The following is a 15042-nucleotide window of genomic DNA, read 5'->3' as shown; positions in this document are numbered from 1 at the left end:
AGAAGAGGAGTCACTGGGTGGAGGCAGCTGGAGAGAGAACAATTCTTTACAGATGAATCAGGGGAGCCAGCACGGACCTAGACTTAGACAGACAGAGTTGAACTGATCTGAGGTTCACTTTATTCCATTAAAAATGACAGAGTGCCTTTTAGGGCCCTTGACTTGGGTTACACACATGGATCAGGAGTTCACAATGGATGAGGAAGAAGACTATTTTAATGCCATGTCTGAAGAGTTACGGTCTTGGTAGGAGGGTTGAGTGGCACATAGTAGGTAAGCATAGCCTGCCTTGTCAGTGATGGAAGGAGGATTTGGGGATGGCTTCCTTAAGGTGGTGACAACTAAGCTAAGATCAAAGAATGCTACTGAGTCACCCAGGAAAAGTGGGAAGGGCAAAGTAAGGTCACTCCCGGAGGGGAGGAGGCAAGGTGCAGAGGGGCGTATTCACATTGGCAGCAGACAACACTACCCATTCCTACGGTGTTTGTAGAAGCCACCTCACCATTCCAAGCATCCTTTCTCCTCTGTAAATCAAGAACAATGGCATTGTGCACCTCGGAGGGTAGCTGTGAGGATTAGATGGGATAATGTGTAAAAGCCCTTAGCAGAGGCCCTGGCCCTTAGTGTAGTTGTTATAAGCGGACACAGCTGGACAAAGGTAGTGAGGCAGGGAATAGCCCGATGTATGCGAGGACTGTCCCAGCTGAGTGCAGCTGAGGAACAAGCCCAGCAAGCCAGGAAGCTAAAAAGCATGTGGTGGGGAGCTGGCTTCAAGGGCCACCAATGCTTTTTTGAAGAGCTAGGCGTGTATTCTGTAGACAATGAGATACCACTGAATGTTTATGGTTTGTAGTTTCTACTGTGTTTGTTGAACCAACAATAGGCATATATTGCAGAAATATTACAGTAAAAATAAACCAAAAATAATTGCCTTTAAATTTTAAACTTTGTATTAAATTGTATTTACATGTTAAACTTTGATCTCTGCTAAATATCTATTTTTTCAGAATGAATTCAAACTGTTTTGAAACTTGTTTTTCTACTTAATATCTATGTTAGTAAATATTCAGCTATGTTACCACTTAATGTCTATGCAGTATTTCAGTGTGCAATTCAATAAATAATTAGAATTTCTTTAATACACTGCCCATTATTCAGTATTGGGTTGCTTACGGTTTTCCCCATTGTTTGCTATAAGGAACTGTTCCACTTGTGGGAAATGTAGTCTAGCTCCCACTTGGAAAAGCCAGTGGGTGTGAGGTTCGGCAGGCAGGACCCACGCCCATGGACAGGTTCTCCCATGGGGAATCAGGCCTGCATTGTACCTAGGCTGCTATGAGACTTGCTTTTGCTAAAACTCCCTCACCCTGAATTGAGGCAGCAAATGTTTACTGAGTATCTTTAACTTCCTAAAGTCTGTGCTAAACCTCCCAAGTATGGAGTGCAACCACTTTCCCCCTTGATCTGTAACATCCTTCTCTTTGAAGTAATTACCAGCATTCTGTCCTTTGTTGTCTATAAAAGGTAATCACCTACTGTGAACCTGTGCATAGTAAGTGATGACCATCCTCTATGAAATGTGCCCAGAAAAGCAATAAGAGCCTGTCCAAGCAGGGGTTGGTGCTCTCTTGGGCTCTCTCTAGCCCTCTTGCCCTCTCTCACTTAGAGAGTGGCCATGCCGTCCCTTTTTCTCCAAAGGATTTCTGTAGTCCGTGTGAATTTATTTGTCTATTGCCTCCACAACACAGGATCCTGCTGGCCGGGATCAGCATCAGTTTGCAACTCATCTTTGTTCCCTTACCCGATTGTTTCCTCGGGCGAAATTGGTGAAGTGGACTTGCTGGGCCAAAAGATTGGATGTTAAATTTCAGAAATGAGAGAAAGCATCAGAAACTTTTAAGTATTGGGTTGATGCAAAAGTTCATTTGGTTTTTTTTCATAAGATGTCTCTAGTAGAATTTAGTTGTCTTTATCTTCATTTGAGAAAGTTTTGTTAGATTATATTGTGACAGTTGTCATATAACTGTGAATTTCAAAAAGACTTATCAAGATTGTTAAATTTTTGAGTGGCCATTTTAATATTGAAGATGGAAAAAATATGCACATTTTGGCATATTATGCTTAATTATTTTAAGAAAGGTAAAAACACAACTGAAATACAAAACACGTATGTGCAGTGTATGGAAAAGGTGCTGTGACTGACCGAACGTGTCAACAGTGGTTTGCTAAGTTTCATACTGGAGATTTCTCACTAGTACAGATAGGCGGTTGAAAATGATAGTGATCAAACCAAGACATTGAGAATAATCAATGTTATATCACTGGGGAGATTGCTGACATACTTAAAACACTCAAATCAATAAAGTTATTGGTGAAAATGAAAAAATGTGTCTTTCATTTTCAGGAAAAAACTAAACGGACTTTTTGGCCAACCCAATAAAATAGTCAAAAGCAACAATGTGCTTCTTTCGCAACATTGCGCTAGTTAGCATTGTACATGAAAAGGAGGCTACTCTTTCTCTCTTCTAGATAACCATGGAAATAGCCACCTGGAAGTTAATTCGAAGTTCAAACACACACTCAGAAGTGTCAGCAGTCTTTTTGTCAGCTGGCTCCAAGCTCTTAACACGCTAACTGCTCGGGCTCTTTCTCTCACCCTCTGGCTGCTATAATGTAATTTACAACATCCAGATTTTTTTTCTTGTCAGTAGCATAAAGGATCTTGTTAAACTAACTAAAGTCAGGTGCCCACAAAGAACCATCACTGTGGACAGGCCAGTCAGATGTGCTGTTTCTAACTCTACTCTGGACCCCTGAACCATACTCCCTGGAACCACCTGGATGCCAAGTGGAAACTGGCAGCTGTTAGAAAGGGGAAAATCGAAGTGGTGTTCACCACAGAACATTATCAAAAAGTATGTAGACTTCTGGTTTCCACTTTGACATATAAAGAGCTTGGAAGTTGTTACTCTCCTCCTTATAGCAAGAAAAAGGATGAACAATCCAAAAAATAAATGAACCCAACAATTTTTCTTAGTTCCATCAGATAATTGAAGTCATATGGATATGAAATTAACCTTTGCTGTTGCAAACCACTGAGATTTTAGGGGCTGGTTTGTTAGCACAATGTAACCTAGCCTGTCTTGCCTGATACAGATGGAAAAACTCTTTTCCACTCAAAGTGAGACACAAAATCACAAAGCATTGTAAGAAAAGACAGACTTGACCACATAAAAATGCAACACATCTATGTGGCAAAACACACTTCAAGCTGCGACAACCGGCACGCTAGAGTCAGGATTTGCAAGTTGCAGGACGAGAAGCTGACATCCAGAAAGATGGTTTCCTAACAAACTATCCAGTGGTGAAGAGGGCGTAAGTGTCAAAAGGCAATGCCAAAAGAAGAAATTGGCCAACAAATATGTGAAGAGATTCAAGTGCAGTTTTACCTAGACTTAAAAATTAAAATAAAAATGTTGCCATCGCTCAACCTTTAGATTGTAAAAACTAAAGACATTTACTTATAACAAGCCTCGATGGGAGGGACAAGGCTACACAGGCACTATCATAGCCTAGTGGATGTGCGAAGTAGTGCAGACATTTTGGAAAGTAAGAGGACAACATACATATGTGCACATGTTTATCTCAAAACTTATATTTGCATTTTTAAAATTCCATAAAGTTATTCATAGGAATTAATTCCATGTGGATAATTATAGAAACTTGGAAAAATGTCTTTGTAAAGATATTCATCACAGCACTGTTTGTTATTGCAAAACAGTTGGAAACAACTGAAATTATATCAACAGAAGTTTGATTAAGTAAATTATGGTTTATGTGTACAATGCTGCACTGTGCAACCATTGCAATAAAAAAGGATGACTTTTAGTCTTTATCGTGTAAGAGGTTATATTGCATAATGTCTAGAAAAATAAAAAGCAGATCCCAGAACAGTAATTGTTCTCAGGATGTGAAATATGCATGTCATGTTTGTGTAAAATCTCTGGAAGGATGAACATAAAACTCTTCAGAGGAGTAAACGCTGAATCAAGGTGTTTTTTTGGTGCAGAGACACTTCTACCCAGATGTCAAAGGACACTTGTATTTTTACTTTCCACTTGACCAAATAATATAGAATCTGAATGTTTCCACTATCAGGTATAACATTTCTAAATAATTTTTAACTGATGATATTTACACGTGAGGACACAAAGGGAGGAGTCCCAAATGAAATGCAGCTTCTTCACTTGTTAAGGACCCCCTTTGATCTTGCAGGAGAGGGAGAACATAAGAAACGGTTTCCAAGGAAAAGATCCTAAGAGTTTGGGATGAAGGTTCAGGAGGAAACATGCGGAGGCCAGGGGTAGCAGATGACCCTTTGGGGGTCATAGATAGTACACACTGGGACAGTGCTAATTGCCCAGAGCTAGATGGAGTGGTAAAAATGGTGGTGGTCATGCTCCCAAAATTACTTCTGGGTGCAGCCTAGGACAGACTTCGTCCAGACCATTCTAACGAAAAGTAGTTGAATGTGAAGAACTGTGAAGAGACGCTCTTGTCCTGGGTCCTTATGGAATAGGTCGAAACAAGCCCTACCACAGAAAGGAAGTTTCTAAGGTCACCGAGCAGTGATTACAGCCCACATGCCTGCTTTTCCTTCTCAAGAATTTTTCCCTTTGAGAGAAGCTCAACCTCTAACCCCAAAGAGTCTGGAGAAATGAGGGTATCAGGAAAGAGACATACCTCACCTCTGCTCATTAGACTGTATTGGCTGGCACTGCCTGCAAGGCAGAGAGGCTGATGGCCCAATGGGGTTGTGCAGGATAAACCCTCAGCACACACATCTCCCCTCCCTCTGCCCCACCTGTCAGTCCTACTTTGTCCTCTAACACTGTCTGCTAGCAAGAAGAAGCATAGGAGTAGTTCCCGGGAGACTTTGCATCGTTATACCTTTGGCAACACTTAAACATTTTTTCTTCCTGCTGGGAAGGGTGAGGCCTAACAAGAACATTCAAGGGGCTATCAGCTGTGTGGCCACAGCTAATGGGAAGTGAGTCCATGGTATGAATTTTGTTCTCATATCCCGTCCCTGTTCATCCTCCATTTGCTCCACAGCCGTCTTTGACCTCATCAACCTTCCTTAGTCATCTTCAGTGGATAATCCCAATTCTCCCATCCTTTTTCATCTCCCACTTTCTCATGTCCTTTCCCCAACTGCTATCCTTCTTTCTCAGCCCTTTTGCTCACTGTGCTGTCCCATCACTCCCTCTACCCTCACACCTCATCTTCATTGCTCCATTCCCAATCCTGCCCTACTGCCTACCTTTATGTCCTTTCCCCCATCCTCATTTCAGCTCTTTCTTACAGTTTCCTGGCTCCAAGAAGAGATTGCAGAGAAACCAAGCTCCAGGTGTAGCCATGGGACAATTTTAGGAATGATACAGTAGAGGGACATCAGAGCAGAATGGCCAGGAAGGTTGGTAGCCTTCCAGAGGAGCCTGGAGAAAAGACACTAATGGTAATGGATGATCGAAAGATGGAGAAACTGAAGATGAGTGAATCCTCTATGTGGAAGCTGTACTGATGTGTAATTAAGTAAATTCAGAAAGAGGCATCACTCCCACACACTACATTTATGGAAACTCTCTGAACTAAGAGGTTTGGGGGAGAAATGCAGAACTTTGGGGGAGAAGGTTATAGTGGACATCCTACAGTGAAAATTCTAAGGGCCTGACAGGAGTAATAATGCTTACTCTTTCAAAGGCTTTATCGTGTATGTGAGAATGGTGACTCACTTAATAAGGGAGAAAAATATGGCAGAGGATGGAGATGAAACATGCCTTTTTAGACCTGCAGATATACCATGTATGTATTGATGTAGCTTTTATGTAATGGGCTACTTCCCTCTCTAGATCTTACCTGTCCCCTAAGCATCTTATGAGATTATTTGTGTTAGTAAAGAGAAGGAGCTGATTTTCCTAGAGGTGAAAGGTGAACCATAGAGTAGAATAATCCTTGGCACTGATTTAAAACAGCTTTCTGCACCCTGATCTGGACGGAATCTCTCATTTCCCATGAGAAAAATATTTCACAGTGATATTCCTGGTTTTTTAAGCTGCGATCAAACAAATAGTCCTTCCTTGTAGGCTACTGCTGCCCAGAGCTACCAGGCTTCCAAGGTTTCAAGGCTACCTGGAAAGTGAGCATAGCTGAAAAGAAGATAGCAACTTGCCAGGTATGGGGAGCCTTGCTGGGTAGATCCTAACCTCATTTCCCCTTATCTTACCTGTTCTTCGTAGCATGTGTCATTATATGATGTATCAAATATGATGTGTGTTTATTTCATTTATTTTGTCACCCTTCATTAAAATGTGAGTTGCACAAGTGCAGGGATTGTTCACCGGTGCCCCAGAGGAGTGTTGGGATCATAGAAGCAATTCAACAAATGTTTGTTGTCCAAGTAAATGAATAAATTATGTAGTGTTTCTTTGCAAGACAGATACATCGCACAAATTATTCCAGCATCAGAATCTATAAATGAATGGTTCGTAATCATTTCTCCAGGTTACTGCTGTCATGGAAAATTTTCCTCAACTAAGGAAAAGCAGGAAAGGAGAGGCACTATCAGCCTATCACTACTCAGGTCAGTGACCACTTCCCCACGAGCACCCTCCACAGGGCACCCTGCACATCAGGGTTTCTAAGGCTATAGACAAGTGGGTTCAGCATGGGGTTGATAACTGTGTTGAAAACCCCAACCCCTTTATCCTTGTCTGAAGACTCGTCTGAGCCCAGACGCATGTAGTTGAAGATACCAGTTCCATAGAAGAGGCAAACCACAGTGAGGTGTGAGCCACATGTGGAGAAGGCTTTCTTCCTGCCCTCCACTGAGTGGATTCGTAAAACTGCAGCTGCCACGTGGATGTAGGAGGTGATGATGAGAACCAGAGGGGCACCTGCCATTAGAATACACATGACAAAGAGCAGCAGCTCATTGAGTTGTATGCTGGAGCAGGAGAGCTGGAAGAGCTGTGGGAGGTCACAGTAGAAGTGATTGATGACATTGGGACCACAGAAGTTGAGGGTAGTAAGGGCAATAGTGTGGGTCAGTGCATTGCTGATGCCACAGGCCCAGGACACAGCCACCAACGTCGACTGCACTGTCTGGCTCATGCGGGTGCTGTAGGTGAGGGGCCGGCAGATGGCCAAGAATCGGTCATAGGCCATGGCTGTCAACAGGAAGCAGTCCATCCCAGCCAGAAGGTGGAAGAAGAAGAGTTGGGAGAGGCAGGCATGATAGGAAATTATACGCCTGTGGGACAAGAGACGACCCAACATGGCAGGGACAGTGACAGTGATACACCCAACATCCAGCACTGACAGGTTCCCCAGGAAGAAGTACATGGGGGTGTGGAGTTTGGGCTCCACCAAGATGGCAGCCAGGATGCTCAGGTTGCCCCCAACTGACACCAGGTAGGCAAAGAGGAAGAGCACAAAGACAAGAGGCCACAGCTCTGGTGTCTCCACCAAGCCCAGTAGAATGAACTCAGTAACAGCAGTTCCATTTGCCCCAGATTCTGGTTCCATGAGAATCTGTAAGGAAACATCCCAGTGTGGAAGCCTCAGTTGATTCAGTGTATTTATGCAACATTAGGGTTTACAGCACCTGTGTTCAGAGCTTCCTGATATGTTCCTAGCTCTGCAAGTGATGATTTTATCTCACCCCCAGCCACACCTCACTCACTGACCTCCCATCAGCTCAAATCTCTCAGCTGAGATGTCCCAAACCACAGTTACTTATCACTCCCATAATCTCCCTGTTGTAAGGGTCAGAATACTTGGGAAAATACATTAATCCCGTGACTGTGGCTATTAGACACTCTAGCCAATCCTCCAAGGTGAGGGACAAACTCTCAAATACAAATTCAAAATTCCTTGGTCAATAAACTGCCAGTGTCTTGATCTTATTTAAGCCTTTACACTGGACTTTGAATAACAGCTTCATCAAATGATGTTTTCTTTTTATAGTATCTGCTACCTGCTTCACAAGTTAAAATTGTATCATGACCTATGCGTGGTTTCCTGCAAGGGGCAGTTCCTTTTCTGCATTGCAAAGTTAATTTTCTGCATAGCCTTGCACTTGTCTTTGACTCAGGCACAGTAGGTAGACTGACCAATAGCTGTAAGGAGAGGTTCTCAAAGAAGAAAGTGCATACATACAGAGCTAGACTGAGCTAAGATTTTCACGGCTTACAATAAACTCCTGGTCAAAATATATTACTGCACATGTATCTTTATTGCCCATGGAATAAGCAGAGCTACATCTTCACTAACAGTAATGATATTTCCCTGCAGAGAATACATTGGATTTCGAAGATGGGAGGCAGCTGGAGTCCAGTGAGTCTAACAAAAGGGAACAGGGATGAGAGTCTGTGCTCCATGGATAAAAAGGTGGACCTGGTGATCTCTAAAAGGGCCTTAACATTGCAAGAGCACAGGATTGCTGAGATGGTGGGAGGATGCTCCCCAGGCCTGGTTCTCACTGCAAAGAGATAAATGCCTTGCCAATTGACAAGTCAATGGATAGATAACAGCTCTTTACATATATTATCATATTAAAGGGCAATGAACTACTTTCTGTTTTCTCCTTATGGTCCATTTGCACACAAGCATTAGATGGCCACCAGTGATTTTTACCCCTTTATTCATGCTGTTTTCCCTTCCTGCACAGGCCTCCCTCCAATTACTCAAATTGACTCAAATACTGGCTGCTGAATGCCTTCTTGGTGGAAACACTTCCATCTCAAAAAGATCTCTTTCTCTCTCTCTCTACCCTCCCTTCCTCCCTGATTTCTCCCTCCCTCCCTCAGCTACAACTACACATTATTTCAGGGAACTTCTCACTGTCTACCTTCTAACTAAGTCACCACTGTAAAACGCATATCTCCCCTGCTTCTCTGTAAGACTGATTCAGTTTCCAATAGCAGTACTTAACATAATACTTCACACATACTAGATACTCAATATTTCTCGAACAAGTAAGTGATGGTTTAAGTGTCCACAGGATATCAGAGAAGGAAAGCTCTATCTAGTATGAACTGGAGTAGTCATGAAGACTTAGTGAACATGATGAATTAGAGCTCGACTTTTATGAATCACAATGACTTAGTGGAGGAATAAGGGCAAGCACCTGGTGCTAGGTTGGTGGCAGGACTGTAGCTCTCCTGGTTTTGAAGAAACAGGCAAGGCATGTAACAATCCACACACTCGTATGTTTCTTTCCATGTAAAGCGCCCAGAGAATAAGGCCCTTGGCAGGGGTGTATGCTCTAGACAAGTGAGTTATACCCAGGGACAGAAGAGCAGAAAACAGCTGCAGCCAGTCCCTGCATGGACACAGCCACAGCTTGCTTGAAATCATTGGGATTCTGGGATGACCTCTGACCAACCAGAGACATCCAGAGTGTTCAGAGGGTCACCATGATGCCCATCATCAGGGGCCCTTTCACATCACCATTCTTGGGGCTTTGTCATGAGCCCAGGTTCTCCTCACGGAGCTCAGGCAGCTCCCTTCTCTTGAATTGCACCTCAGTCCTCCCAGCTCCCAGGGATGAAAAGGCTCAGCAAGGCCTGTGACTGCAGTAAAGGTTTGAGGCTGCCTAATGAAGTAGGTGTCAAGAACTGGCAGTGAACCAGGCTCAGCAAATCTCTTCACACTCTCTCCTAAGAGTCCCAGAGGGCAGGCTTGCTTCATCTGGGAAGGGGGACAAGGGCACTGGAGCCCAGAGAGGAAGCAGACCTCTGTGTTATCACCACACGTGTTTCCCCCAAGGCTTCCCTTTTCAGGAGCATGAGGTGCACCCTGTGTGAAGGTGAGTGTGAGCTGATGGCAGCAGGAGGGCAGTGGATGGGCCCTGAGAATACTTACTGTGGCATGGGCAGAGAAGCCAGAGAGTTCTCTTCAGGAAAGAAGATGAGGAGCTCTGCAGACTCAGTTATCTACTCAGAAAGAAAGCAGCTATATAGAAGAAAATGAGCAAAAACAAACTGGTATCATGTTTAACCTAGAGCCCCAGTCACTAGGTGTTGTCCTCTGGGGAGGGTCTCAGAAATGATCCTTCCCAGGAAAGAAGAGACAGGTCGTAGTCATCCAAGATGTTTTGCAAACAACTCCAGCCCTTGGTGAATATAGCAACAATGTCTTACATCTGCTGGTATTTGGACTTTCTTTAAAAAGGCCTTACCTCTCCCCCTGGCTTTATGACAGGTAGTTCTGGCAGATGATGTAAGATTCCCTTAATCATGGGTTGCTGAGGCCTGTAGGACTTGTCCTCATCTCCCAAGTCCTCCAGGAAGCCAGACGTGCAATTGAGACCAGAGACAGGTCCCTAAGGGAGGGGTTTGCTTTGGCAGAGGCCAAACCCCATGCTGGGCCTTCCCACAGAGACAAGGTAGTTTCCAGACTTGTCTTAGGCCTGAGAATGCGGTGGGGTGCGGGAGAGGCCAGGAGAGAGAACAGAGGGAGAAGCCTTCCTCAAGCCCAGGTACCTATGAGTTTTCAGGAACATGGTGCTTCCCCTTCAGGGCCTTGTTAGTGTGGGTAGCCTGGGACTGTGTCTCCTGGGCTCCTTTGATGATGCCTGAAGGGCTGGTAAAGAGCTCTATGGATCTAGAAGGCCTCCTGGGGGTTTTCAAACCATATGATTGTCTAGGCCAGGCCCTTTGAGATGGAGAGGTCGCATGAAGGTCACAGTATCACAAACTGAAGATGGGGAAATGTGGAGGATTCTGTTCCTCCTAGTTCTGTACTCACTAGTAATTGCTCATTGTATATCCCCCAAGAGAGAGCGCTCTCTCCTCTCTCACCAGAGAAGCCTGATGCAGTCAGAAATGCACTGTAGACGGACTTGCTTGTCCAATTAGGAGTTGTTAGAATTTGGACAAGCTGCTGCACCCTTCTGGGCCGCAGTCTCCTCATCTGTGAAATGAACACATCCTCTACCACAGAACATTTGTTGAAGATTATTAATGAACTAACATTCATTAAGATGCTAATAGAACTTCAACAAGACATCAGCATACCTGCGGGTAACATTTTTATGAGTCCTTGTTAAAGACACAGGAATGTGGTAAGAGCCTTGCAGCTCAGAGTCCCTCTCCATTCCCACAACAACTCTGTGAAGTGGATCACAGCAGACAGAGCCAATGTTCAGACTCCCATCTTACTCAGCCATTCTTCTGATTTCAGCAGTGGCCAGATCTGAAATTTCCCTGTCTGTTTAGGCTAATTGTGAGCTGACAGTGTCACCACTTGCCTGGGATCCTCTGATGCCAGGAAAAACGGGTTTTGGGGGGTATCAGTATGTCTGAGCACATGTGGAGCTCCGATGGCTGAGGACACCTTGAAAATGGGATACAGGAGCCAATGGATAAACACCCCACTGCCTCTTCTTCAGACAGTGCTGGGAGGCATTCTGTATGCTCTTGCACAATCCAGTCTGGGCCGTCCATAGCAGGCACCTTGGGAAACATCCTTCAGTGAGGAATACTCCTTCCATGTTGTTCACCCATGTCCATAACCTTGGTCTTGCTCCTTGGGACCGCCTTTCAAACAAATTAATTTCCTCTTGCTCTCTGACATGACTTTCTCTTTAAACTACATATGCATCTTGTCTTGGGCTGTGTTTGGTGGGAGGGAACCCAGTTCTGACACTTGGTACTTGGATAGCCCTAGGAAGCATATTTTCCAGATGAAAATCTGGAATTGGACCATTCACCACTGCTTGGGTAAGGGGTGTTGTCGTAACCCCTAGCATAGTTACTGAGACTCACTTGTGGTAGACTGGGATGATGTACAGGTGCAAGGCAAAACACAAGGTTATGTGTTAACACCAGCACATTAATATTATGTGAACCATGATAATTATAAGAATAGTGGAGTTTCAGGAATAAAGGGTGGCCTTTGTTAACTTACTCTGAAGTCTTGAAGAAATCGAGTGATGGGCCCAGGTCAGCCAACTATCAATTAGGAAGTTTGTTGTGAAAGGTAGGATACCTCCATGGCAACATTTAATGAGACAGTAATCTTCTGCTGCCACAAGGCAGACTGTGCTGGAAATAGACCTTGGAGCTAATTGTAAGGGTGGCAGAACTACAAGGGCTCATGAGTGTGTAGGTTTGTTGCACGCTAAATCCAGAGCCCTGATAGGAAAGGACTGAGACCTTGAGTCCTGGATGGGGATGTTTGACAAGTTCAGCATGAGAATTTTTACCCCTCAGGCCCTCCTGAACTTTATTGGCAAAAGCATCCCTATCTCCGTGCGAGGGGAGGTCAACCTCCTTTTGCCTGAAGACCATGCAAAGATCTTATATGAAGCAGATGCCTTACGAGGAGATTCTTGTCCTCCTCCAGAACTTCTCCCAAATCCCCCCAAGTGCTTTCAGAAAAATTTGGGTTAGGTCTAAGTATATTCTGAGAAAGGTAATCTCATCTATAATCCAAGAGGAAATAATTTACTCACTGAAAAGAATTCCCATACCTGTCTGAGGTACACTGAATATTGGTCCTCGAAGATATCTAGGCCCTAACTCCTGAAATCTACTTCAGATGGTAAAAAAGAGTTAGCACATTGTTAGGGGTCTTCAGCCAGGGAGCATATCCTAGATTATCCAATAAGCCTAAAAGTAATTCAAGAGTCCTTACAAAAGAGAGGTAGAGAGATGCTTCACAGGAAAAAAAAGGCAAGATGGTGATGGAATCAGAGTGGACTAATGTGGTCACAAGCCAAGGAATGCCAGCAGCCACTACAAGCTGGAGGAAACAATGAATGGATTCTCCCTGGAGCCTCCAGAAAAAAACTGTGCCAGCTCACACCTCTAAGTTAACCCTATAGGGCTCATGTGGAGAGACCTCCAGAACCATGAGCGAGTACATTTCTGTTGTTTGAAGTCACCCCAAGGTTATGGCAATTTGTGATCAGAGCAATAAGAAGTGAATCCACTGGCTAATATATCCTGGGAGAATCTAGAAGTTCCACCTCTTCAGAGGAGCAAGATGGGAGTGGATCATGAGGAATGAAGGAGCAGGTAGAACGTTAATATTAAATGGGGAGAGTTCATTGACATGGAGCACTTTGCAGGATTCAGGATTTAATATCCTGGCCAGGATGCCTAGGGGTTCTCCAAATACACTCTTCAGATGTCTCTTTGAAACTGGCTTTTGGTTACAGGTTCTCTCTCTGCAATAACCACAGTGAGACCAACCAAGTTTGTCAGGCCTACCTGTGGGAACATGTCTTCCTCCAAGTCAATGGGTGGGCAGAAGTGTTCCTAGCTGAGGTTCCAGGGCAGGAGCTGGGTTATGGGGTCACTTCAAGGTCTAGAGTTTGGTCAGTGGGCCTACCTCTGGAGGCACAGAAGAGGAATGTGTCTTCTAACAGGTTGCTGGACAAGCAGGAGTGTTCCTGGCCCATGACTAAAGCTGATAGAGCCACATTGCAGGGCCCTTCCAATGCCTACATTTGTGGTGAGGTTGGAGGGCCTGTCTCAGGGACACAGATGAGTGTGTCTGCTGCCCTGTCCTTGGGCGGGCATGTCTGGTAGCTAAGATGGTGTGGACCTGAATCACAGGCTACTTCAGCATACACAGCCAAGGATGGTGGAGCTGTTAATACTGCTGTGGCTGAGGCTACAGGGGATAAGAGCTGTGTCCAGGTGTGCTCAGGACTACTGTCAGCCAGTCTACCACCTAGACACAGGCTTGCTTTCTCAATACAGCCCTCCTGAGTCTTGGGCTGCTCGAGGGTCTCACAATCCCCTACCTCCATCCAAAGCTCCCACAAGGCAGTTTGGTCTCAGTATGGCTGCCGGGAATTGTTGCTAGGGGGAATATGAGTGGAAATCTCCTTTTGTCCTTTTTTTAATTGGGTTGTTTGTCTTCCTGGAGTGGAGTCGTGTGAGTTCTTTATATATTTTGGACATCAGGCCCTTGTCTGAGGTATCATTGGCAAATATGTTTTCCCATACTGTTGGTTCTCTTTGTAATTTGGTGCTGTTTTCTTTAGCCATGCAGAAGCTTTTTATTTTGATGAGGTCCCATTTGTTTATTCTTTCCTTTATGTCCCTTGCTTTAGGGGATGTGTCTGTGAGGATGTTGCTGCGTGGAATGTCTGAGATTTTCCTGCCAATGTTTTCCTCAAGGACTCCAAGGAAGACATACAGAGGGCCCACAGACATATGAAAAGATGCTCAACATCACTAGCCATCAGAGAGATGCAAATCAAAACCTCAATGAGGTATCATCTCACACCAGTCAGAGTGGCCAACATAAACAAATCCACAAACAAATGTTGGAGAGGATGCGGAGAAAAGGGAACCCTAGTGCACTGTTGGTGTGAATGTAGACTGGTGAGGCCACTGTGGAAAACAATATGGAATTTCCTCTGAAAACTAAAAATGGAACTGCCCTTTGATCCAGCAATTCCACTGCCGGGATTATACCCTAAGAACACTGAAACACCAATCCAAAAGAACCTGTGCACCCCAATGTTCATAGCAGCACAATTTACAATAGCCAAGTACTGGAAGCAACCGAAGTGCCCATCAGCAAACGAGTGGATCCAAAAACTATGGTATATTTACACAGTGGAATTCTACGCAGCAGAGAGAAAGAAGGAGCTTATACCCTTTGCAACAGCATGGATGAAACTGGAGAGCATTATGCTAAGTGAAATAAACCAGGAGGTGAGGGACAAATACCATATGATCTCACCTTTAACTGGAACATAATCAATAGAAGAAAAAAGCAAACAAAATATAACGAGAGACATTGAAGTAAAGAACAATCTAACAATAGCCAGGGTGGGGGGGTGGTGTGGGGGCGGGGACAGTGGGAAGAGGGGATTACAGGAACTACTATAAAGGACACATGGACAAAACCAAGGGGGAGGGTGGAGGTGGGTGAGGGAGGTGGGTTCACCTGGGGTGGGGTGGAGGGATGGGGAGTAAAGGCATACAACTGTAATTGAATAACAATAAAAATTAA

The 15042-nt window shown here is 44.4% G+C and overlaps 1 protein-coding gene across 1 annotated transcript; it reads right to left on the bottom strand.

The window, feature by feature from the left end:
- Nucleotides 1–1202: 1202 nt before the first annotated feature.
- LOC112308873 (olfactory receptor 3A2) lies at nucleotides 1203–10258 on the bottom strand. Its single transcript, XM_045199212.2, has 2 exons — nucleotides 9928–10258; nucleotides 1203–7593 (listed from the first exon to the last, which is right to left on the bottom strand). The coding sequence occupies exon 2, from the start codon at nucleotides 7585–7587 to the stop codon at nucleotides 6640–6642; it is 948 nt and encodes a 315-aa protein (XP_045055147.2). The 5' UTR covers nucleotides 7588–7593; nucleotides 9928–10258; the 3' UTR covers nucleotides 1203–6639.
- Nucleotides 10259–15042: the final 4784 nt, after the last annotated feature.

The sequence above is a fragment of the Desmodus rotundus genome, chromosome 9, assembly GCF_022682495.2.
Source record: "Desmodus rotundus isolate HL8 chromosome 9, HLdesRot8A.1, whole genome shotgun sequence".
In the NCBI taxonomy this organism is placed as follows: Eukaryota; Metazoa; Chordata; class Mammalia; order Chiroptera; family Phyllostomidae; genus Desmodus; species Desmodus rotundus.
This window is presented reverse-complemented; position numbering and strand designations above follow the sequence as displayed.